Source organism: Lemur catta, chromosome 11 (assembly GCF_020740605.2).
Source record: "Lemur catta isolate mLemCat1 chromosome 11, mLemCat1.pri, whole genome shotgun sequence".
Lineage (NCBI taxonomy): Eukaryota > Metazoa > Chordata > Mammalia > Primates > Lemuridae > Lemur > Lemur catta.
In genome coordinates this window covers 36,015,641-36,042,860 of record NC_059138.1, presented here as the reverse complement: position 1 = coordinate 36,042,860, position 27,220 = coordinate 36,015,641, and the positions used below count along the sequence as shown (strand labels likewise).

The 27,220-nt window shown below is 33.9% G+C and overlaps 1 protein-coding gene across 2 annotated transcripts in view; it reads right to left on the bottom strand.

Annotated features, from left to right (window-relative positions):
• The window catches only part of PNPLA8 (patatin like phospholipase domain containing 8), a 39,256-nt gene that overhangs the window by 11,967 nt on the left and 69 nt on the right, over nt 1-27,220 (bottom strand). Inside the window, exons 2-6 of one of the 2 annotated variants that reach the window (XM_045565397.1) lie at nt 15,887-16,895; nt 15,592-15,741; nt 8,175-8,326; nt 4,239-4,333; nt 3,347-3,518 (exon numbers count right to left, since the gene is read on the bottom strand). In XM_045565397.1, coding sequence (XP_045421353.1) covers nt 3,347-3,518; nt 4,239-4,333; nt 8,175-8,326; nt 15,592-15,741; nt 15,887-16,639 — 1,322 coding nt within the window. In that variant the 5' untranslated portion in view covers nt 16,640-16,895. Of the gene's footprint in view, nt 1-3,346; nt 3,519-4,238; nt 4,334-8,174; nt 8,327-15,591; nt 15,742-15,886; nt 17,029-27,220 lie in introns of those variants that run through there. The other variant, XM_045565396.1, reaches the window with a different exon arrangement.

The following is a 27,220-nucleotide window of genomic DNA, read 5'->3' as shown; positions in this document are numbered from 1 at the left end:
ATGGACGAGATCTTTCATCTTTCTCAACCTGATATAAACATTTCTTCTGAATGAAGATCAATGCAATTTTATTCTTCCTTAAGAGTCTTTATCTTTTCATAGAACTCTTAGCATAAAATTGGAACAGAAATCCTAGGAGCATATTGCTTTCAAACTTTAAGCAAAGTTCACACTTATTTTTCGTTTAAATCTTGATATTATCAAAAGAGCTAAAATGCTTTAGTGAATTAAGTTATGAATATAAATTTGCAAACAAAAGTTAGGAACAGTAATTGCTTATTTCAGAGAGATGTCAAAATATGAAAAAATCCTCAATATTCCTAGATTCTACTGATGCTTTATTTAAAAATAGTGTTCCTAAAGTAACATAAAATCCTTATCTCAGAAAAAACACATAAAAGTGCTCTCAATAAACAATGAGGGAAAAAAATGTTATGTCAAAAAAGGCCAGAAGGTAGATGTGGTAGAATGTAACAATGGTCCCCAGTGAATCATACTTCCTGGTATCCATTGTCCTTGTTTGTAGTCTCTTCTCATACAGACCCTCAATTTCAGTGGCTTTGGTCAATGGGACATCAGCAAACATGTTCTTAAACTGAGGCTTGATAAGTGTTTATGCACTAGGGCTTGCCCTCTGGGAACTCAGAGACCACGTGATGAGACAAAGCTTGGATGAGAATGACCAGGTAGAGAGAGAAACTCAGTTGTCCCAGCCACATTAGCTGAACTACAAAGTGAGCTTAGGCAAAAACAGAAGAAATGCCCTGTCAAACCACAAAAATCGTAAGACTAAATCATCATTTTTTAAACCACCAAGTTTTGGAGTAGTTTGTTTTGCAGCAAAAATTGAGCAAAAAGTAGAAAAAGAAAAAACAACTAATCACATTTATAAAATTTATCAATGCTGTGATTAAAAATAAGTCTCTGAAAAAGCAAAACTGAGCAGTATGCAAATATGTGAAGATATTCTCATGAGTAACAAAACGAAAAAAACATTTCATAGTAGAGAAGCTGGTTTTACAGTAAATTTTTAAAATGTCACTGAGAAACCTTACTAAACAGTATTGATTTTATGATTTCATGGGAACAGATATGAATTATTTTTTTCTAATAGACACAGAAGACCTAAAAATAACATACAACAATAACAGATGGGAAGACTTCACAATTGGAAAGATGTCAATATTCTACAAAATAACTTATACATTTCATGTAATTTCCATCCAAATATCAGTGGGATATATTTAGATGAGAACAGTAACCTAAGATTTGCTTTGAAGACTAAATGAAAACAGCTAACAGAACTGTGAAAAAGAATAACAAGATAAAAAACTTGTTATACTGTATCAATATAAAAACATTATACAAAGTTTCAAAAACTAAATTTATAGAATCTGTACAAAAATAAAGAAATCAACAGAAAAACCAAAAGCTTGGACATACACTCTAATATAGATAAGAATTCTAAATATGATAAAGGTGATGTTTCAAATCAGTTAGTAAAAAGAAAAAATACTTGGTAAGTGGTACTGGGATTTTTGAATTAATATTGGAGAAAAAAAATAAAGCTTGACCCCCTTATAATAGACACTGAAATAAGTTTCAGGTGACTTCAGAATTAAATATAAAATTAATAAAACCTTAGGACTAGAAAATAATATAAATATGTACCTGCTTTCAGGGAAGAAAGACTTTACAAACATAAAAGCAAAGTTAAAAAATCATTAAAGGAAAAGATTTGGCTAAATAAAGACTTTTAAATCCTCTACATTAAAAAACTCAATTAAAAAAGCACTTTTTCAATATATGGTTAATATATTTACAATATAGTGAGGAACACTCTGATAGGAAAATTAGCAAAGATTATGCTCTCAAAATTCACAAAAAAAGAATAAATCAAAAAATGTTCAAACTCATCAATAAGTGATATAAATTGAAACACCAGTTTCAAAATCTCTCAAGCTGATATAGTTTTAACCATTAAATTGTTTGGTGTTCATGAAATAGAAATACAAATTGATTCTGGTGGATGAATAAGCTAGGGCAACTGTTTTGAAGAACAATTTAGCTATGTATGTATCAAGATTTTTAAAATATATATACTTTCTGACCCAAAGTTTCACTCTAGAAATTTACCTTAAAGATATAATCAAAGACTTAAGTAGAGGTATGGGATGTCCATCTAAACTTTATTCTGAACTGCAAAAATATCTGAAGTATCCTCTCCCACAACAGAATTTGTTAAATAAAAAATAGTACCATAAAATGGTGAACATCATGAAAAAAATGTGTCAAAACATTATTAAATAATATAGGAAATCATTTGTGATAAAATGCTAAGTGAAAAAAAAACAGAATACAAAACTACATGTGCATTATTATCTCAATTTTGCTAAGGGGATGAATACACAAACACAACTACATACACATACACTTGTTTATCTGTAGGAAATTATAGAAAAAATATATTGCCATGTTAATAGTGCTTTTTCTCTTAGTGGGATTACAAATTATTGTCATTGTTTTCTTGATATAGTCTCTATATTCCATATAATGATTACTTTAAAAATACATCAACATTTGACCCTTAATTATGATTCTTATAAAATCACCTGATGATATATTCCAAAATATGAAAAGAAATTTAAACTTAAAGTTTCCTACCACAGCATTGTTCATAATCACAAAAAAATCAGGAAGAACACATATGTCCTACATGCCCTTAAAAAATCCTAAATGGAAATGATTAAGAAAATATGGTACCATCACACTCTGGAGTATAGGGTAGTCTTTAAAAATGTGTCAAGAGATTTTAATAAAGTTGGTAAAAAGGGAAAGGATACAAATTTACAACTATAATTTCAACTACATAAAATGTATATAAAAATGTATTAATACACAGTCTAGAAAAAAACTAGAAGGAAATATATTACAAGGTCTACAGCTCTGAATAATAGGATTGTGGGTGATTTTAAGCTTCTACTTTATGCTTGTATTTTTGACTTTATATAATATTTGAAAATAAATTTAAAAATTATTAAATATTTTAGAAGGATGACTTGAGAAAAGACTCATATGTTAAATAAAAACAACAGGATGAAAATATTGTCTGCGTACACCATGGTTTCATATTTTTAAAAGGGCAATTGTAACTTTTACATGCAAATCTCACATATATGAATCCAAGAAAACAATGACTAGAATATGATTCACCAAAATAGTAACAGCTGCTATCTCTCATTAGTGGGATTAATAATTTAATATTCTTCTTTATATTTTTCAAATTATAATATGTACTTATTACCTATATAATCAGAATATTTTAAAAAGAGTAATGACAACTTACTTAAGAATCTTTTCCCACGTTTGACTGTCATAAAATGCATGGCTCCAACTCATTTTGACTGTTCCAACAATGACATTTTGTGAAAATACATCTGATCCTAATTTTCGATAAAGTTCCTCACATTCATCCAAGGGCATATGAAACAATCCCAACATGAAAGCTAATATGGCACCTGAAAAAAAGAATCCTGTTTTTATCAGCATTGACACTAGAGCACTTATTAGATCTCCTGAGCCATAGATCTGGCATAATTTCTAGCTTTGATATTTTCTAGCTACATCACCTGGGACAAATTACTTAACTTCTCAGAGCCCTAATTTTTTCATCTGTAACATGGGAATAATAAGAACAACTAGAATTCCTAAGTCTCTTGTACTGTAATAATACATGTAAAGGGCTTTACCAGGCCTCAGAAATAAACGCTACCCAACAATGATAATGATGATGATGATAATTTAAAAATATGTAAAATGTGCTATTTTACATTAAATTATATAATATATAAGAAAGATACCGTGGTAGATAATATTCTTTCTAACATTAATAAATTACTTAGTTTTAGTCACAGAATACAGTATATTTGACAACTCACCAATTCATTAAGTAATTACTCCTTCAAGTTAGCCCTAGGAACCAACGTATTATAATTAGAGAAATTAGGTCCTCTTCGGGATGTCCTTTTAAATAGCTGATTTCATATCTAGCTGTAATTGGTAGGACACATTGCCACCTAGTGTGTCTAACTGGCCTAACCCTGAATGAAAGAGACGAAGGGGAGGAGAAAGATTAGGGGTACAGAGGGAGGGCCGGAGGAGGCAAAGGACCATGATCTTAAACGTAAGTGCTTAATGTTCTTTTCCTTAATGCACCACTTCTATATAATAATAATTACCTGTGCTCACACCACAAATGTAATCAAAGAGCTGATGCACTGGCTTCTGAGTAAGTTCAACTAATTTTCGTAGTGTTTGAAGAGCAACCACACCCCTGTAGAAAAGATTAAAGGCAAAATGAGAATTCCTGTTTCAAAAAAAATTAATTTAAATTATTGAATAAAACTATTCTAAAAATTACTTTTATAGTTTATATGCTAACATGAAAACTAATAATATAAATTAGAAACAGTAAAAATTGCTGACCAAATCTTTAGGATCACTTTTGAAAATCCAGTATCTAAGTAATGGTAAAAAATCTGTGTTATGAAAATATATTTTAAAATTTATACTATTATATTTATACTATCTATTATATATTTATACTATTTTATATTTATACTATTTTAAACACTCCAACTCCAGAATACACTTAAAACCTCCACTCACCAGTTTTGGGATGCTATATATTGGTTTCTTCTCTTACCAGTATAGTTGGTTACCTATGCTTCTATACATTTGTGTTTTATATATTGCACTAGTCAGATTTTTAATCTCCCTTTTATTTATTCATTTTTTAAAACTCTTAACCTCAGTATAATTCTCTGCATTAAAGGTATATTAATTAATGCTGCTTTGTTCATTTCTGGATCCTTGCCAAAGGCAATAAATAGCTTCATGAAGGAATGTAAAAAGATGAAACAGCCTAGTAGGTGTAGGCCAATTCAGGGAGTGTGTACCATGTGGACAATTTTTAACATGGGGAGAATATACAAAAACAATGAAAAGCTCTATTCCCAATACAAGGTATGGGGCAGGTAAGTACTGGAACACAATGGTAGTAGGCACCAAAAATATAAAATTTAGAATGTCAAATTTTACCATGCTACTGCTAACAGAAGTAACCAGAAAACATTAAGATTAAAGTAGAAAACCAAAGACACAAGATTTTTTCTTTATGCAACAAATAATGTAAATTTGAGGAAAGGTAAGAAGACAAGATGTCTTATAAAAGAAATATATTATTATTTCAAGGTGAGACATGAAGAATTAAAGATAATGCTGGATAAAATATATTTAACAATTTGACTTCAATTAGTTTATAAAAAATAAAATATGCACATATATTCACAAAGGAAAAGATTTGAAGAAAATAAATCAAAATATTAAAATGATCTTGGAGTTACGAGCCATGGTTTTTTCTTTTTTTCTCTTAAGTTTTTCCAATTACTTGTACAATCAAAAAAAATTATTTTAAAATTTTGTAGTTATAAATTAATTCGGAATGAATTTAAAATATATGTACTTACCAGGTTGCTATTACTATATACGCCTAACACTGTACTTACCAGGCTCTCTTATGCAAAAGAAATAAAAGAGTTAGGTTCTTTTTCTCGTAAGTCCTCATACCTTACTGCTTTCAACACAAACCTCCCACTCTGGCTGCTCTCTCATATTCCCCTAAACTAAGGTTTCTCAATAACAGTACAATTGATAATTCTGGGTCAGACAATTCTTTGTTTTGGGAGAGTGTCCTATGCATTGTAGAATGTTTAGTGACAACTGTCTTCAAACTACATGTAAATGGTAGTCCCCCCCTAAAAATGTCTCCAGACACTGTCAAATGTCCTTTAGGGGGCAAAATCATCTCCAGTGGAGAATCACTGATCTAAACTTACCTTAAACCTAACCCACACCTAGATTTTCCCAAATTTCCTCATGCTAATTTCTTCCCTGTATGACACACAAAACTCTTATTCTACCAAATCAAATATTTACTGGTCACAAACGTCTTTTTCATCATACCTCTCTCACTTTAAATAAACATTTGAATGTCCTTTGATATTCTTACTTCTTTCAGAACTCTACTTAAATATTAATTCCTTGAAATCATGTCATGATTATTCTTTAAAACAGCACTATAGACTGGGCGCGGTGGCTCACGCCTGTAATCCTAGCACTCTGGGAGGCCGAGGCGGGTGGATTGTTTGAGGTCAGGGGTTTGAGACCAGCCTGAGCGAGACCCCGTCTCTACTAAAAATAGAAATTAAAAAAAAAATTATCTGGACAACTAAAAATATATATAGAAAAAATTAGCTGGGCATGGTGGCGCATGCCTGTAGTCCCAGCTACTCGGGAGGCTGAGGCAGGAGGATCGCTTAAGCCCAGGAGTTTGAGGTTGCTGTGAGCTAGGTTGACGCCACGGCACTCACTCCAGCCCGGGCAACAAAGTGAGACTCTGTCTCAAAAAAAAAATAAAAATAAAAATAAAAAAATAAATAAAACAGCAGTATTATTCTCCAACCCTTTACTTTGCCTTTACTTTTCTTCATAGCACCATTACTACCCAATAATATTTTTGTTTTTCTATTTGTTGCCTTTGTCCTCCTCTAGATGGCAAGCACCATGAAGACTTGGATTTTGTCTATTTTGTTTACTCAGTGTCCCCAGAATCTAAATCAGTGCTTACAAAATAGTAGACAATCACTATTTGTTTGTTAGTTGACTCAATGAATGACACTATCTTTCCCAACTCCCCTGAACTTAACAGCAGAGAAGATTCTTTCTGCTCCTCAGTGAAATGATCCTACTCATTTAGCTGCTACTCTCCCTACTTCGCATCAGTTGGAACCAATTCTGTAAACTAGAATGATCTCTCTCATTTATTATCTCTTTATCACATGAATGAAGTATTCCTCCTTAGATTATTTCACTTCCCTAAGAAACATCCACCAAGATCTTCTAAACTTCTAAAACTTTGCTCTCTTCAGTTGGCTATTCTTTGCCAGCTGAGCATTTCCATATGGACATATATAATCTTATATTCAACATGTGCACAACAGAACTGTCTTTCTCAACACCAGTCACCTCCCCTGTCCCTGCAATCCTGTCCCAGGCACCTACAGGGTTATACTTAGAGTGATCTTGATCTACATGTACTATATCCAGTCTCCCTTTTCCTTCAAAATTTCTTGCATATCTTTCCTTCTTTCTGCTTCCCACTGCCACCATCCGAGATTAGTATTTTATTGTTCTATACCTAAATTATGAAATAGCCTCCTTCTCTCATCTCTCACTCCTTCCTCACACTGATGTAAAAGTATAAAGAATTTGGGTGAATATAGGACCACGGAATTTAACAAAAAGACATGGTACTACTTGAACATACAGAAGAATGACTGGCAAAGCAGGTACACCAGAGAGCAAAATCAGAGAGGTAAGTTAAAGCTAAGAACAATAGGCAGGGCATATTAGATATTAATACCATGAACTCATAGCATCTTAGATACTATGAATTTAAGAGGTAAGAGTAGACATGGCAGGGAACTAGAACACAAGCTTGAAAATTTTGAGAAAAAGGTCCAAAGAACCAAGCCAAAGAATCTAAGCAACAAGTAGGGAGAAACCAGACAAACCAAGACAGAAGAAGCAGCATGCATAGATTGCCAGTAGTAAGAATAGAGTTCGATAGTGAAATTATCTCCTTCTGAACAAAGAATGTGCTTATTTCTTATATAGAACCAGACCTGGCATCTGCAAGTGAAGACATGGGGTGCCAGGAAGTTATTGATAATAGTCTCTTTTCTAACCATCATTTCATCAAGTGACTAGGTGACTGATATAAACAGGTTAGATAAATATAATAAAAAAAAGCTAAAATTATAAAACATTGCCAAGATTTTAAGAGAATAATGGTTGATAAGCTTCTAAACTATCAAAAAGGTCTCAAAAGACCAAACTAAACATATATCCTAAATCTAATCAAAATAAAAGGTAATTCAGGTATTCAGGTATATGCTAGAGTAGCTCTTAGACTGATAAATTAAGAAAAACAATTTCATGTTATATTTTAAAATTTTGATTTTATAATGATATAATTATATCAAATCAGTTTTCTTAAGTCCATAAAGCTGAACTGAATTTGTAGTTTTTAAAAATAACTTTTTTAGCCTTACCTTGTTCCTCCACCATCAATTGTAAGAATTCGGATTCCTCTGCCTTTCACTGGATCCACGTAACCAATTAAGGCCAAAATTTCTCTAACTGCAGCCTGAAGAGTTTCATCCTTAATTTGTCTCAGTCGTAATAAATATGGAATAATTCTTTCCTATATTGAGAGAAAAGATACTTTATTGTTTTGTCAAATCAAGAGTGAAAGGGTATGTTTATTTTTAACCAACACATGTAGACTGTCATATAAAATCAAGGTGCCCAGTGTTCATTCCTTTCTCATTATTCTTAAATGATCAATTATTAGTTTCTGACATATTGTCTATTAATATCCAGGATATATTTGTCCTAATATCAAGGACAAAAATTATTCAATATTCAAATATTTCTTTAAAAGGTACATTGCTTAAAAATTAAAGAAGATATAATTTGCTTAACACAAATTTACAGAGTATTGTTACAATAAAAGGTTAACATTATAAATTTCACACAATATTTTGTCCAAATCCTAAAGAGGATAAAACTGCTTCATAATATTAAAAGGAAAAAATAAGCCCTCTTGTGTACATTGAACATGGAATACAAGGGGGCCTTATAGTGGAATATGAACAAATGATAATTAATAAGTAAAACTGGAGTAGAAGATAAAACCTGACCATTATAATTAAATAATTAGTGTAAATAAACCTCAGACTTCAAGATTTTAAGCATCCAACTTCCTACTGTTGATCACAGGAAAGAGCTTATTTATTTCTTTCTTTCTCCCACTAATCTGATGGGAAGCAAAAACATGCTAGAGCTTAAATCCTAGGGTTCTCTGTCGCTTACCAAAGATTCTCTAGCTTCTGTACACAGAGCATCTTATATGGTCAGTATCCCAGTTTTAATGGAATGGTTGATGGCAGCTATACTTTTGCTGTGTAACCTTCAGTAAATCAAACAATTTTCCAAAGTATCACTCACTTTGTTTATTGTTTATGATCAATCAAGCCTGAAACGCTACTGCTTTAAGTTCTTTTTCAGTTTTCTTTCTTCTTTTGCCCTGGCTAGTGTAGCTCCCACTAGAGGAACCTGAACAATGGTGAAGGACGGAAATGCAAATTTTCATTTCTGGTTAGAATGGAACAATCTGTTAGAGATCAATGCTCATGCCAAGAATGAACAGAAAAGCTTGATAAAATATAAGGAAAAACACCATCTGTTTAAAAGCATCAGAGAGTTGCTGAAGCAAAGAGGACAGGAGGGGCTAAGAATTTGGAGAGGGAATAATTACTGGGAAGTGAGTTATGAACTACAGCTTTACTTCTCTTGGGGCATTTGCTGATTCTGGGAAGAAGTAAAAGGTTAAAAAACTGGACTTGGCAACAAGAGGGGCAACAAATGAAGGACAGAAAACTATCCGACCATTTAGTTTCATGGGTTTGGAGTGAAAAAACTGAAGACCTGAGGGGGCTTCAAGCACATTTCTGGTTTTACCTCAAGACGTTTGCTGGATTCTAAACCTATGAGGTGTGGGAGGCTAAAAAAGCTAAGCTGAAGGCCTCTGAAAAATCAGTGGAATTTTTTGTATTCTTGAGAATTTAGGAACTAAGGGGAGGGTGGTAGTGAATACCCCAGAGACTGGCAACTGAAAGCCCTGGAGGAATACGCCCTAAAAACAGAGCAAACTAAAGATCTTACCCAAATTGTAACACAGCCTTGACCCAGCTCTGACGCTGACTGAATTAAGGTTATTAGTACCCCACTCTATGTGCCAACCAGAGGAACAAATAAACTCTCTGGAAAAAGAAATCATCTAATATAATCTGGATCCTATGCAGTATTTTTTTATTCACAATGTCCAGCATCCAGAAAAATTATCATGCATGTGAAGCCATTACCAAATGACCAAAGACCAAGAGGCAATACTAAAAAATGTTCAAATAAAAACAAAATTACCATCCAAAGATATATCTATGAATTAATTTAAGAAAAATCCAATGAAAGATGTGCAAGACACCTACATTGAAAAAATTAAGATGACCCAAATAAATTGAAGAGTATGCCATATTTGTAGTTTGGAAGATCAATATTATAAAGATTTATTTCACCCTAAATTGTTCCATAGATTCAATGCAATGCCAGCATAATTTTCTTTATTTTTGATAAACTGATGCTAAAATTTATATGGAAATATGATATGTCAAGAATAGCCAAGCCATATTAAGAGGAAGAACAAAGCTGAAGGATTTATCCTAGCAGATATCAGGTTTATCATAAAGCTACAAAAATTTAGGCAGTGCAGTACTGGAGCAAGAATAGACAGATACACCAATGGAACAAAATATAGTGTCTAGAAACAGCTTCACATATAATCACTTGATTTATGATAAAGTTATTTTCAATAAATGGTGTCAGGTCAACTGGATAAGTATATAAAGAATGGTCCTACCTCATACAACCAAATCTTCTGGATGAATAGTAGATGTAAGTGTGAAAAGTACAGCAAAGTTTTAGAAGAAAATACAGGAAAATACCTCTATGACCTTGAGATAGGCAAAGATTTCTTAAACAGGACATAAAATACTTATAAATTGGACTAAATTAAAATTAAGAATATCTGCTCACCAAAAAAACACCAAAAAGAGTGAAAAGGCAAGCCACAAAGTGGAAGAATATTTGCAAGACATATATATGTGTACACATACACACATATACATATATATGCACACACAGGCACACATACACATATATATGACAAGAGATTTATAGCCATCACATGTAAAAAAAAATTACATAAATCAGTAAGAAATGCAATGGAAAAACAGGCAAGACCTGGAATAAGTACTTCACAAAGGAAGTATGCAAATAGCCAATAAACACTGAAAAAGATGCTAAACTTCATAGATAGATACCAGAGAAATAGAAAATAAAAACCACAATATCACTTAACACCCAACAAAAGTGCTAATAAAAGATAAAAAAATAAACTAAACTGTTGGAGAGGAAGTAGAACAACCAGATGGTACACACAATTCTGATGAAAGTAAAAACTGGTATAAGCACTATGCAGTACCATTTGGCAATACCTAACAGAGATGAAAATATGCACTCAGTGACCTGCAATACTTCTCTTAGGTATATACTCCAAAGAAATGAAGACATATGTTTTCCAAAAGATATATCCCAGAAGCACTACTAAATATTGCCAAACTGTAAACTATCCAAATGTCTAGCAGTAGAATGCATGTTCTTACAGCTATACCAAACTATGTAGAAGGTTCTCAAAAACATAATGTAGAGTGAAAAAAAAAAACAAACCCAGACATAAAAAAGCACATGCTGCATCACTCCATTTATATAACATGCAAAAAGAGGCACAACTAACCTATGCTGCTAGAGTTCAGAAAAATTGGTCAAGCTTTTTGGGAATAGTGTTTAGAGTGTGGGTAACATTATTTTTCTCATTCTGGGTAGTAGTTATATAAATGTGCCCCATTTGTGAAAAATCATGGAGCTATATCCATGTGATTTGTACACTTTTCTATATATTTTTATAAAAAGTTAAAAAAAAAAGGATACATGAATTGGGTTGAAGGGGCCCCGCCCCTACTAGTTGAAGTTGTGACAAATTCAGCATTTTAAAAAAAGATTATAGAAACACATTTAACTTATGAAAAAACATGAGTCCATAATCCAAATTTTTTAAAAAGTGAGTTCTCACACCTTTAGTTCCCAAGAGAGCTGGTTGTTAAAAAGAGCCTGATACCTCTCCTATCACTATCTTCTTTCCTCTCCCCTCATGTGACCTATGCACAGATGGCTCACCTTTGCCTTTCACCATGAGTGGAAGCTGCCTGATGTCCTCATCAGATGCAGATGCTCAATCTAGAACTTTTCCAGACATCAGAATTGTGAGCTAATAAACTTCTTTTCTTTATGAATTACCCAGCCTTAGGTATTCCTTTACAGCAACACAAAAGAGACTAAGACATGGTTGATGGGATAATGGTTCTAGCATAACTATCCAATCAAAAGCATATTGTCATCACTCTAATCCAGTGGTCACCCTTAGCATTACTAATAGTTGCTCAACCAATTATTATGTGTGTCCTGATATTGAGCATTATGAGGTGTATGACATTACCTATAATGTACTCTAATGAGAAAATATTTAACTCAATCAGTCATGCCTTTATATATAAATTCCAGCATACAAGAAATAAAAAGGAAAGAGGAACACATCAAATAACACCAATATGAAGGAAACTAGGTAAATCCAGAAAGTGAGTCATTCTGCAAGTTAACCAGCCCATTCTCTTCGGTTGGTCAGTTTTGAAGGTGGGGGTGAAAAAGGACTGCGTTGTAAGTGACTTGGAGAAATAATCAGATGCAATGTGTGGTCTAAACTGAACCCTCATTTGGGTCCAATCAGTTATATAAAGAACATTTTTGAGCTGTGTATATAGATGAAAATTTACTGATACAGAAGGTTGCACATTGTAAGCTCAAAAAACAGGTTATAAAACAGTATATACAGAATGAGTTTATTTTGGTATATATTATTTGCATAAAACAATTTCTGGAGGATTATTGTGGCAGACATCACTAATGTTCACCAATACCCAGTCTGCAACTCCTCCTAAGCACACAGAAGTCTATACTTCTCAGGCCCAAGCAATTGACCAGGTATTTATCTACAAGTAGATAAATTTATCTATAGTCTACAAGCAGAAGAAACCTGTGGCACCTTCTGCTGGAATACTCTTATGCTGCTACAGAAATCATGGAGAAAACTTCAACTGAGATACAGGTAATAAGATAGAAGTAGCCACCACATGGAGGTTCTCTGGGCTGGTGAGTCACCTAAACCCAGGGCCAACTTTGCAAGAGTGAGAAATAAATTTCAGTTTTGTTAGGCCACTGATATTTTGGTGTTGTAATATTAGAGTTTAACTCAGCTGACTAATACAGATAAATTCTAATATATTACCGTGATAATCTCAGGGTAGTAGCAATATACTATTTATATTTTTATTTTCTTATTTTTCTTTCCTTTTTTTCTAATTTTCTACAATGTCCATGTGCTGCCCTTGCTCTTTTTAAACAATTAAACGTTATTTTTTAAATTTAAAAATGTAGTGAAAGGAGACCACCTTCATCATCAACAATGAAAAAATTATATAATACAATTCCCTAGATGTGGCTGCCACAAATGTAGCACACAAAATAAATGTACACAGAATAGGCAACTAGGGTTTTTCTTTTTATGGTATTAGGTTTGAAAGATGATTTCCTAGATTTGGCTACCATAAATATGGTACATACATAAAAAAGTAAAATTCATATCAAAGTTCTATAACATACAAGTATAACATTTTTAAAAAGCTCAATTCTTGATAATAATGACAAGTTTCACTGGAAAAGTTCACGAGAGTGTACATGATGACATATCGTAAGCAATATATCCACATCATTGTTTTTTAGATGCTTATTTAAGGGAAGGGCAACAACTTTCTTCAGACTATCTCGATTTTTATTCATAATTGATCTGAATACATTAACATATTTCTATCATATTTCTTGTTGGTACCGAAGGGTCCTTAGATTTGGGATCAGTTATGTAAGATAAGAGTCCTCAAAGTTTTAATTAGCAAGACTATTCATGATAAACTAAAACTGAAAACTACCCAGAAATCCATCAATATAGCACAATGAATAAACTGTGATACATTCATACTGTGAAACATAAAGACAATTAGAATGAATGATTTACAGCTACCCATAACAATGTAAATGATTCCCATGAACATGTTGAATGAAAGAAGCCAATCACACAAGCGTTCACATAACAGAAAAGCGGGCTAAACTAACCTGTGATTACCTTTTTGGGAGACTGTGACTGAAACAGGGCACAAAAGAGACTTCTGAGGCACTGGTTATGTCCTGTTTCTTCATCTCGGTGCTAACTACATGGATGTGCTCAGTTTGTAACTGAACTTTATGCTTCCAGATATATCTGTATTATACTTCAGTGTTTTCTAAAAGTTCTTTAAAATATGTGCTATGATCTGAATGTTGGCTTCCTCTCTAAAATTCATATGTTGAAATCTAGTATCCAAAGCAATAATATTAATGCAATAATATTAAAAGATGAGAAGTGAGGCCTTTCAGGGAGTAATTAAGCCCTGAGGGCTCTGCCTCATAAATAGTATTAGAGTGCCCTTGTAACAGACGTTGAGGGAGCTGCCTAGCCCCTTCTGCCATGTGAGTATGCCGCAAGATGCCATCTATGAGGAACAGAACCCTCACCAGACGTCAAATCTGCTGGTGCCTTGATCTTGGACTCCCTAGCCTCCAGAACTGTGAGCAGTAAATTCTGTTGTATATAAATTGCCCAGGCTAAGGTATTTTGTTATAGTACTGGAATGGACTAAGATAGTATATAATTCTATTTTAGATGTCTGCTTTCAGTATATCACTAAAATGTGAAATATACTTAAAAGTGTATGTGTATTTGGAAAATTTATCTTTTAGGTAAGGGATTATATAAATAGAAAAGACAATCCCAAATTTTAGAAACATGAAATACTAAAACTTATCTATTATAATGTACGTGTTATATAATATAAAACTAAGGAAGGGTACATCATTCAAAGATGTAGATAATTTATCAGCAAAGTGATTATCAAAAAGTAGGATAATTGTGAACTAAGTTAACATAATTTTCTGACGGGCAAGCTAAAACCAAGTACTAGTTGATTTCTAATGAAATTTTAGCAATATCTATCACTGTATGATATTTTCAAATTGTTCATTAAATATTACAAGTAATCTTAACAGTACAGATATAAAGAGACTCAAGCACATTCATCCTATTTTTCAGCATTTCTCTGAAAATAGTCTATTCAAATCGGTCTAATATCTTCACTATCTTATAATTGAAAAACTAAGGCAAAGAAAAGCTAATTATTCTACTTAATATGATTACCAATTCAATTATCCATAAGGTTATTAAAATTTTTAGACTTTCAAATATGAAAGGACCATGAAATAAGAACTAGCAAAAATTTACATATGAATTATGTCTCCTGTCTTAAGAGTAGTTACATAGTATAAATATCTCATTGTATTTTTAAAAACATGGCTGGCAGCTGTTAGGCAATTCAGCCAATATACTGATATTTATCTTCTATATTATAAATGTTTAATATCAAAGGACAAATATTAATACTAATAGCATAATTTGTATTGCAGAATAAAATGGATTGCTTAGCATAATGTATATCATAAACAGGGCAATTACTAAACATATATCACATGTATAATAAAAAACACAAAAAAATTTAAATAAAAAAATGAAAGGCTTTGGGTTCTCCATTTTAGAAAGTTTATTAGTATTTTGTTCCAAGACAAAACCAGATTAAATAAGTTAGAAATTACCTTGACAGCCACTCCTTTTCCTTCAGGAAATTCTAGAAGATGAAAAGTCAATTCTTCAACCCTAGTAATGCAGAGCTTTGGGTCAGCTGTTCTTCTTAATGCCTGAACTAATGCCCGGGTTCTGTTATCAATACTCACTCTTGCAATAATCTGCAAAGACATATTAAATATATATGATTAAAATATGAAACCACTCTAAGTAACAGTTAAAGTTCCTTAGGTCCCATTAGGAAATGAAACTTACAACTTTGAGAAAAGTTAATACAACTTAAACCTACAATGAGTAACAACTTGCCTTTTCTCGCTGAAGAGATAAACGCTTTTTCTCCTCTGCATTTTTGTCTTTGCTGATAGCCTGCTCAGTTTTAGCAGGTTCTTCCCGTTCTTCTGACTGACTTTTTGAATCATACTTTAATTTGGGGACAAGTCCACCGATATAACCACCTACTAAAGCTTGCACACCTTCGGTGGGACGGGAAAGAAAGTTAGCAATACTTTGTTTAGTCGACACTGGAAGAACGTCAGGTATCCCACTGGGACTTGCAGACTTGTCCACAGGATCTAAAGAAGATTCTGAGCCTGGCTTGTCAGTCAAGATGCCAGGATCTAGAGAACTTGGTTTCCCTTCTTCAACATTTTTACCTTCTGATTTGTCCAGGAAATGTTTATTTTCCTTTTTTTGAGACATTTTTTCCTCACGTTTGAAATATGAATTAATATGATTTGATAAAAAGTAGAATGATTCTCCAAATTTTTCGGTTATAGAATTCGTGTAACGAAAAAGACTTTGTTTACCTGTATCTTCTTCTTTATCTATAACATGACTTTTCTCTTCTGGAAAAAGACTCTTTTCTGTTGATTTATCACTATATTTTTTCAGAGATTTGATGGCTTGTTTAATGTTTTTCTGTTTTAACCAGCCACTATCCGTTACTTTTCTTAATATTCCAGAACTTGGCTTAAATTGAGCTAAACGTGAAATCATTTCATTCTGACTGCCAAAAATAGCCTTTGAAACAGAGTTCAAAGTACTTTTAATACGGGACATACGAATGCTCACTTTTGTAAGTCCCTTAGGAGCAGAAGTGCTAAGTTTCAAAATTCCAATATGTAAACCATGGTTGCTTGGAGAGTAACAGTGCTTACTGCAAGAATGTGCTTGACTTTTGGTCCATTTACATCTTATTTTGCTTGTATGAAAACCTCTTTGTAGACTGATGTGACTTATCCTCCAGTAATGGTTAGATGCAAACAAGAAATGCAGTTGCTTGTTTCTCTGCTTCCCACAAAGACTTCTTGCATTACTAAGGAGGTAAATATATATATCTACAGTCAAATTAATAGACATAACTTAAAAATCATCTATTTTCTATGTGACATTCTCTCATTTCATTCCTGAATGCTTCATTTAAGAAATTCCATAATTCATGGTCTTACCTGAAATGGCAAGGAAAAAAAATAAAAATTCGTTAAAATTGAAACATGGTATAATACAAAATACATGACTATTTGAACTAAACTCAGTAAATTATCCCAAAAAAGGGCACAATAATATATTTTCATCATGGCTGATACAGATTTCATTTTTAAGGTAATAAAAAATAATTGACAGTTGAAAGCATTCCTCCTTAGAACTGGAACCAGACAAGGTTGCCTACTGTCACCACTTCTTTTCAACATAGTGCTGGAAGTCCTAGCCAGAGCAATCAGGCAAGAGAAGGAAATCAAGGGCATCCAAATGGGGAAAGAAGAGATCAAACTATTGCTCTTTACTGATGATATGATTTATATCTAGAAAACTCCAAAGATTTTGTCAGGAGACTCCTGGAATTGATAAATAAGTTCAGCAAAGTCTCAGGTTACAAAATCAATGTACACAAATCAATAGCATTCCTATACACCAACAACAGTCAAGCTGAGAATCAAATCAAAGACTCACTACCTTTCACAATAGCAACAAAGAAAATAGAATACCTAATAATATATTTAACCAAGGAGGTGAAAGACCTCTACAAGTAGAACTATGAAACAATGAGGAAGGAAATCACAGAAGATGTAAACAAATGGAAAAACATATCATGCTCATGGATCGGCAGAATAAACATTGTTAAAATGTCTATATTACCCAAAGTGATTTACAGATTCAATGTGATCCCCATTAAAATACCAACGTCATTTTTGGCAGATCTAAAAAAAATAATTCTACGCTTCATATGGAATCAGAAAAGACCCTGTATAGCAAAAGCAATCCTAAGCAAAAAAAACAAAATGGGAGGCATCAAGCCATACTACAAACTTTAAGCTATACTACAAGGCTATAGTAACCAAAACAGCATGGTACTGGCATGAGAACAGAGATATAGACCATTGGATCACAACAGAGAACCCAGATATAAAACCATCCTCATATGGCCATCTGATCTTTGACAATGCAAACAAAAATACACACTGGGGAAAAAAATCCCTATTTAATAAATGGTTCTGGGAAAATTGGATAGCCACATACAGAAGACTGAAACAGGATCTGCACCTCTTACCACTCACAAAAATTAATTCACGATAGATAACAGACTTAAACCTGAGGCATGACACCATAAGGATTCCAGAAGAAAATGTTAGAAAAACTCTTATAGATATTGGCCTAGGCAAAGAATTTATGAAGTCCTCAAAGGCAATCACAGTAACAACAAAAAATAAATAAATAGGACTTGACTAAATTAAAAAGCTTCTGCACAGACAAGGAAACAATCCACAGAGCAAATAGACAACCTACAGAATGGGAGAAAGTATCTGCATGCCATACATCCAACAAAGGGCTAATAACCAGAATCTACAAAGAACTCAAGCAAATCAGCAAGAAAAAAAAAAAAAATCAAACAACCCCATTAAAAAGTGGACAAAAGACCAGAACAGAAGCTTTTCAAAAGAAGACAGACTAATGGACAACAAACATATGAAAAAATGGTCAACATCTCTCATCATCAGAGAAATGCAAATCAAAACCACACTGAGATATCACCTAACTACAGTGAGAATGGCTTTTATCAAAAAGTCTCAAAACAACAGATGCTTCTATAGCAGGGGGAGGAGAACTGAAATATACCAGAGTGTACTGTTGTTCTTCGCAACGTCTGCCCTCAGGAGAAACTATTAGTAGTTAACCAGAAACTAACCTGCCGGGGTTTTATCAGAGCCTAATTGACCTGGAAAAGGGGAAATACTCAATTCTGGCCCACTGTAGCTACCCTGTCCCACCTAGGGTGGGGAAAAAACTAAGAAGCACTTGTGAAGTTCACAGTCCAGAGGCACAGGCTCACTAAAAGACTGAGACCTAATCATAGAACTAGAGAAAGCTTCTCTTCCCCTCACACCTTACCATCACATTACTAAAGGCCTATTTATAGCATTTCCTTTTACCCAACACATCATGTCTGGCTGTTGAGAAAAAATTACAAGGCATACTAAAAGGCAAAAAACACAACTTGAGACAAAGTAAACATTAGGACCAGACAAGGAAGGAATGTTGGAATTATCAGGCCTGGAATTTCAAACAACTGTGATTAATATGCCAAGGGCTCTAACAGATAACATAGACAGCATGCAAGAACAGATGAGCAATGTAAGCAGAAAGACAGAAATCCTAAGAACCAGTAAGAAATGCTAGAGATAGAAAGCACTATAACAGAAATAAAGAATGCCTTTGATGGGTTTATTAGTAGACTGAGGAAGAACAGACTGAGGTAGATGAAGAAGAACATCTCTGAGCTTGAAGACATATCAATAGAAAACCTCAGAACTTAACAGAAAAATATCAAAGACTGAAGAAAACATCACATAATATCAAGGATTGAGAGACAACTACAAAAGGCATAAATATGTGAAATGCATATTAACAGCAAGGGAAGAGAAAAAAGAACTGAAAAAATATTTAAATAACAAGGATTGAAAATTTCTCCAAAGTAATGTGAGATACCAAACCACAGATCCAAAAAGCTCAGAGAACATTAAGCAGCATAAATGCCAAAAAACCCAAAACAAAACCCTGTACCTATGCATACCATTCTCAAACTACAGAAAATCTAAGACAAGAAAAAAGTCCTCCAAGAAGCTAGAGGAAAAAAAGCCTTACCTAATAAAGGAATAAAGATAAGAATGACATCCAACCTCCCCTGAGAAACCATGCAAACAAGAAGAAAGTGAAGTAAAATATTTAAAATGTTGACAGAAAAAAACCTACCAAACTAGAATTCTGAACCGTGCAAAATTATCCTCCAAATTTGAATGAAAAACAAAGACTTTCTCAAACAAAGATTGAGGAAATTTGTTACCAGTAGACCTACACTGCAAGAAATATTAAAATTCTTTCTCAGAGAGAAAAATAAAATAGGTTAGAAACTTAGATCCCCATAAAGAAAGGAAGAGCACTGAAGAAGGAATAAGAGAAGGTAAAATATGAACTTTTATTTTTCCTATTCTTTATTGATCTAACAGATAACACTTTGTTCAAAATAAAAATAGCAACAAGTGCTCAAGTATGTATACTTACGTATATATATGCCTATGTATACTTATACATAGGTGAAATGAAAGACAGCAATGATACAAGGGATAGAAGAGAGGAATTAATATTATTTTGTTATTATAAACTACTCATATTACCTGTGAAGTAGTATAGTGTTATTTGAAAATGGACTTGGATTAGTTGTAAATGTAGATTATAAACTCTAGGGCAACAACTTAAAAAAGTTAAAAAAAAAAGAAGCGTAACTGATATGGAGAATGGAGAAAACAGAGAATTATATAAAACGTCCAATTAAAACCACAAAAACACAGAAAAAGAGTGGAAAATAAAAATAGGAACAAAGCAAAAGGGTGACAAATAGAATAGTAAAAAATACGGTATATTGTAGATATTAATTAACTGTGTCAACAATCATGTTGAATGTCAATGGTGTAAATCCACCAATCAAAACATAGATTGTCAGTGGGGACTTAAAAAAAAAAAAGACCCAACAATGTTGTCTACAAGAAACACACTTTAAATATAAATAAATATATACTCCAGGGAAAGAAGAAATGAAATTGTCTTTGGTTGCAGATGACATGATTGCCTATGTAGCAAATCTAAGAAGAGTCAACAGAAAAACTCCTGGAATTAATAAGCAATTATATTAATAGCTTGGTTACAGAATATAAGGTTAATATACAAAAGCTTACATACCAGCAATGAACAACTGAAATTTGAAAAACACAGTATCATTTACATTAGCATGCCCCTAAAATGAAATACTTACATATAAATCTAACAAAATATGTATAAGGAGGAAAACTACAAAACTCTGATGAAAGAAATCAAAGAACTAAATAAGTGGAGAGATATTCCATGTTTATCAATAGGAAAACTCAGTACTGTCAAGATGTCAGCTCTTTCCAACTTTATCTACAGATAAAATTTTAATCAAAATTTCAGCAAGTTATTTCATGTATATCAACAAACTGATTCTAAAGTTTACATAGAGAGGTAAAAGAGCCAGAATGGCCGGCACAGGATTGAAGGAGGACAACAAAGTTGGAGGACTGACACTACTTGACTTCAAGGCTTACTATTAAGCTACAGAAATCAAGACAATGCGGTATTGGTGAAAGAACAAATAGATCAATGGAACAGAACAGAAAGCCCACAAATAGATCCAATTAAATATAGTTAACTGATTATGACAAAAGAGCAAAAGCAATACAATGGAGCAAAGATAGTCTTCTCAATAAATGTGCTAGAACAACTGGACATCAACACGCAAAAAAATGAATCTAGACACAGAACTTACATCTTTCACAAAAATTAAATCTAAATGGATCATAGACCTAAATGTAAAATGCAAATCTATAAAACTTATGGAATACAACATAGGGGAAAATCTAGATGACCCAGGGAATGGCAATGACTTTTTAGCCATAACACCAAAAGCCTGATCTATGAAAGAAACAATCAATAAGGTAGACTTCATTAAAATTAAAAACCTCTCCTCTGTGATAGTGTCAAGAGAATGAGAAGACAAGCAGAAACTCAGAGAAAATATTTGTAAGAGACATATCTGATAAAGGGCTGGTATCCAAAATATACAAAAACTCTTTAAACTCAACAATAAGAAAACAAAAACCAATTAAAAATGGGACAAAGATGTTAAAAGCCACTGTATCAAGAGATTAACAGCAAATAAACATATGAAAATATGTACTGCATCATATGTCATCAGAAAAATGCAAATTAACACAATAAGATACTACGACACACCTATAAGAATGGCCAGTATCTGACAACACCAAATGCTAGTGAGGATGTAGAGTAAAAGGAACTCTCCTTCATTGCTGATGAAATGCAAAATGGTTCAGCCACTGTGAGAGAGAGTTTGGCAGTGTTTTACAAAATTAAACATTCTTTTACCACATGATCCAGCAATCATACTCCTTGGTATTAACCCAAAGCAGCTGAACACTTATGTCCACACAAAAACCTTTGTGTACACATTTATAGCTGCTTTATCCATAATTGCTAAAAATTGGAAGCAATCAAGATGTCTTTGAATAAGCAAATGGATAAATAAACTGTGGTACATCAGTATTTGGTATGTGTACGATGGTATATACAATGATACAGACAATGGAAATTTATTCAGTGCTAAAAAGAAATGAGCTATCAAGCCATAAAAAGACCTGCAGGAACTTTAAATGCATATTACTAAGTGAAAGGAGCCAATCTGAAAAGGCTACATACTGTAAGTGTCTTAGTCTATTCAGGCTGCTGTAACAAAATACCATAAACTGGGTGGCTTACAAACAACAGAAATCTACTTCTCACAGTTTCGGAGGCTGGCAAATCCAAGATCAAGGCACTAGCAGATTCAGTGTCTGCTGAGGGTTCACTTTCTGGTTTACAAACGGTGACTTTTACCTGTGTCCTCACATGGTAGGAGGGACTACCTAGCTCTGTAGGGCCTTTTTTATAAGGGCACTTAATTCTATTCATGAGAGCTATACCCTCATTACCTAATCACCTCCTAAAGGCCCTACCTCCTAATACCATCACCTTGGGGGCTAGGATTTCAACATGAATTACGGGAGACATACACATTCACACCATAGCAGTATGAGTCCAACTATATGACATTCTGGAAAGGCAAAATTATGGAGGCAGTAAAAAGATCAGTGGTTCCTGGGGTTGAGTAGGGGGAAGGGATGAATAGGCAGAGCACAGAGAATTATTAGGGCAGTAAAAATACTCTGTATGATAGTATAATAATGGATATATAGCATTATACATTTTTTCAAACCCACAGAATGTTGTCCATAGTTCAAGCATGAACCCAAATGTAAACTATGGACTGTGGGTGACTGTGTCAATGTAGTTTCCCCAGTTGTAACAACTGTACCACTCTGGTGGGCGATGTTGATAACGGAGGCGGCTACGCATATGTGGGGGCAGGGGATATATGGAAATCTCTGTACCTTCCTCTCAATTTTGTTGTGAACCTAAAACTGCTCTAAAAAAAGTCTTTAAAAAAAAGCAAAATGCAGTACTAAATATACTATACACATATGAATAAATATACTGATATATAGACATTTAAAAAATAAAATGAAAACCTACATATGTGGTTGAAATCTGTGGGTACACACACACACAGATTCTAAAATAATAAGCACATTTTTATTTATTCTTGTGAGTTGAGGAGTGGGACCCAGGAAGAATGAGAAGGATTTTTACTTTTTATTTTTCTATTGCTTGAATTATTTACAATGAGCAGGTATTATTTTGTAATTTTAAAAAGTAAAACATTTAAAGCACTCTAATAGCAGGTGCCATGTGAACAGAAGACACACAGTGAGAGGAGATACCAAGAGAAGTTTAAAAAAGAGGTTAAAAGTGGACAAAGTTCAAAAGGAATTCATCATGCATAAGATGAGAAGGAAAAGAGAGAATTCTAAATAATGGTGAAAAACACAAGCAAACACAAAATCAAATAAGAAAGCACAGACAGCATATGCAGAAATTCTAAGTAGTCTAGTTTTACTGCAGGACCTAGAGAGATTATATGAGGCAGAGGTAGAAGATGATATTGAAAAAGATGGAATCAAGGACCTATTGTATTAATAATACAATATCCAGAAGATTACAGTTTGAACTGAAATCCTTCTAAATTTCATGTGCAAATATTACTTTTAAATACTGAATTGTACAGGGGGAAAGAGAGAAAAGAAGCAAATCTGTCTGTCTTCTTAGCTGAAGAAGCCCAGGGAACTTCACCCCAAAATATGGCTCCCTAATATAACGAGTAAAGGCCTTTAAAGATCAACAGATACTGGAAGAGACTTTTACCCCATCAACATAAAAAACAGTGAACCCACCAAGGAGAACAATTTGTTTTTCCTTCTCCTTCCTGTTACCTCATTATCCACTTTAGAAAAGAAGAATGAAGAATTGTAACCACACCTGAATGGATGCTTTCACAAGATGTCTGTCTGTCTCTCAGGCTCATTCATTTCCTAAGATAACCATTTATAAGTTAATCTGTTCCTCATCCATTCATTGTCATTAGTAATCATTTACTGCCCTTCAACAGAATTACCTGTATTCCCCATCTTCCCCCTGTCCTCTGAAAAAAATTATGTAAGTATCTGGGCCCATGCATGTTGATAAATCTGTATTTCATTTCTTCTATTAATCTACCTTTTGTCAGTTGATTTTCAGTGAAACTTCAGAGGCTGAGGGGGAAGTTTTCCCTTGGTCCCTACGTGGAACTTCTGAACTCCTTAGGAAAAATACAATCAACACTTTGGAGACAAATGTCACTTTGCATGTTCAGAACAGCAAAAACGACAAGGTGGCAAGTAAGGAAAACGAAGAATGATAGAGATGGGGCCCAAGATTCAGGCAGAAAACTGGACAATGCCCTAGACTATGGTAAGGAGTTTTCATTGCTTCTTTCCAATATGATTAATTATGAATACATCTATCAACTTGGCATTGAAATACAGTGTATAAAGCCAAAAAATGGGAGCCATTACAAGAAGACTAGACAATGTCATGATCATGAGAGATTTTAACATACCTGTCAGAAGCTACAACCGCTAAGCAAAAGTTATGAAATGGAGAGATGATCAACAAAATCAAAAAGCTTAATTTGTGTGATGAGCACCATCTGGGGGATGGATACGGTTGAAGCTCTGACGGGGAGGAGGGGGGACAAGGACAACATACATAACCTAAACATTTGTACCCCCATAATATGCAGAAATAGAAAAAAAAAAGCTTAATCTAATTGCTCTTAAATCACAACACTAGTAAATGCAAGATAAGTGTTTTGAGAGTAAATTCAGCCAAAACAAAAGTTAGAATGCAAAAATATAGGAAGAAGAGTAAGTAAGGGGTGCTATCATTTACTGAGAAAAGAGCAAGGAAGAATAGAGGTAGTGTATAAATACAATGGGGATATAAAAAAATGGAGAGGCTTGGACCAAGTATCCAGGGAAGGAATAGAATTTTAACTAGAGGAATTAAGGGAACTGTTAAGTGGAGGCCCAGCTGAGGATGGAAAGAATGAATTTATAGAGGATGTCAATTATTCCAATAATGTAGACAAAAAAGTGACAAGGATCTGAATTATAGTAATAGTACTTGAATGGAGAAGAAGGCAACTCTGAGCATTTTCAAAGTAGGGACAAAGAAACAAAGCGACCAAACCCAGGACTTGGTGACAGCTAAGAATAGGGTAAAGAGAGAGATGTTGAGAGAACTGTAATGTTTTAAATCAGAAACATATGAAGAACACCATTTGTGAATATGAGAAAACTGGGAAGAGGCCAATTTAATAAGAGACAAAATGAATCTTCTTTTGGATTTACAGGATGAAGTAACAGGGGGACATACAAATGGAAATGTACATAGACTGGATTCACACGTGGACTTACCAACACAGTGGCAGCTAAAACTATAAGACAGGATAGATTTATCAAAGAATAGTTTACAATAATGATACTTGAGTATTTTGGGATCCTAAAACCTGATGATAGCTCTTCTTCCTTGAAAAATGTTTATTTGCAAATTCACACTATATTTTTTATGATATTTCAGGATATTCACAGACCTGTTAAAGTATTTTTTGGGTTTCAAATATGAGAATTCTGGTTTAGAGAGAACCATAGGTAGAGCCTTCACTTTCACCCAGAGGGTTAGGAGGAGGAAGAGAAGATCTCCCAAGAAACAGAAAAAGCATAGGAGAAAAGATTCCCCCCAAAAAGTCAGGGCACTGAAACCAATATAGGAGAAAGTGTTCAAAAGTAATGGATAATGAACAGAATAAAATACATGAGGATGGAAGAGAAAGATTAGAACTAAGAAATGACAGGACAGGAAGGTGTCCAGTGCTAAGAGTTTTAACTCTTGGTCTTTTTACAAGTACCTGTTCCACAAGTGAAGCAATATGCAGCTTCAGCACAAATCTTCTGTCTTAACTGAGGAAAAAATTCCAAGTACAAGCTGTTCTTGAAACAAGTAAACACACAAACTAGTGAAACTGACCCTTTCATTCAACAACACTCATTAAAAGGGCATTGCATACAAGATTTTAATTTAGATCTGATTTAGAAATAGAAAAACAAGATCAACATTAAGAAAAAGTTTGATTAATAAAAATTACTAAATAAAAATATGTTCTTATATTGGTAGTACAGCTAATCGGCATAAACAATTTAAAATAGCTATAATGGGCTTCATACAACTGCTCATACAAGGCATAAGCTCTCAGTTCACAGTAATATACTTTCTAAAAATCCTCAGATTTTAAAATTGTTAATATTTCACTGTTTAACAATATTTTCTCAATACACTGAAACATACTTTTGTCTTTTTTGAAATCTCAACAATTAGGACTGCAGAACTAGTATACAACTATTACTGGAAATAAAAACAGTACTTTAAACAGTATTTTATGATAGTCCCTTATGTCACATCTCTTCTAAGTTTTTCCTAGGAGTCGCCACTTTTCTTTAAAGTTATCACCGAATTAGGCGTGGAAAACAGGTTCCTCCCAGCATGACAGAAATGACACAGGAATAGGAAGCACTGTAACACAATGATTCATACACCTTCACCTTTTAAAAAGCACACACCTAAATCCACTTAAGCAAGAACAGTCAGGCATAGAATCAAACGTGGGAGGGTTAAAAAGAAATCGCTCATAAAAACATCACGCAGTAGAATCACCAGGTGCACACTAACAGCCGAGAATGATGGAGAACAGGCAAACCGTTTTGCGAGTCACCAGTGAACTGCTGGAGATCACTAGAGCCCGGGGCAAGGCAGGACAGACTCCGGGAAAGTGCGCGAGGAGTCATGGGTTGGGACAGGAGGCGCCGGGCAGGACCAGAGAAACCCAAACAGTTTGCGCTTCTGGGCCCGCAAAACCCGCGGGTGCGCAGGAGGCGGAGGGCGCTGCACACCAACGGGCCCCAGGACCCGCGGGCTCCTTCCATACCCGGTGGCTTCTTGGAGCCGCGATCCTGGGACCCCCCGAAGCCGGGCGTCTCCCCACCCTCTCATTCTGGAAGCCCAGAGGGCCGGACAAGTGTCCGG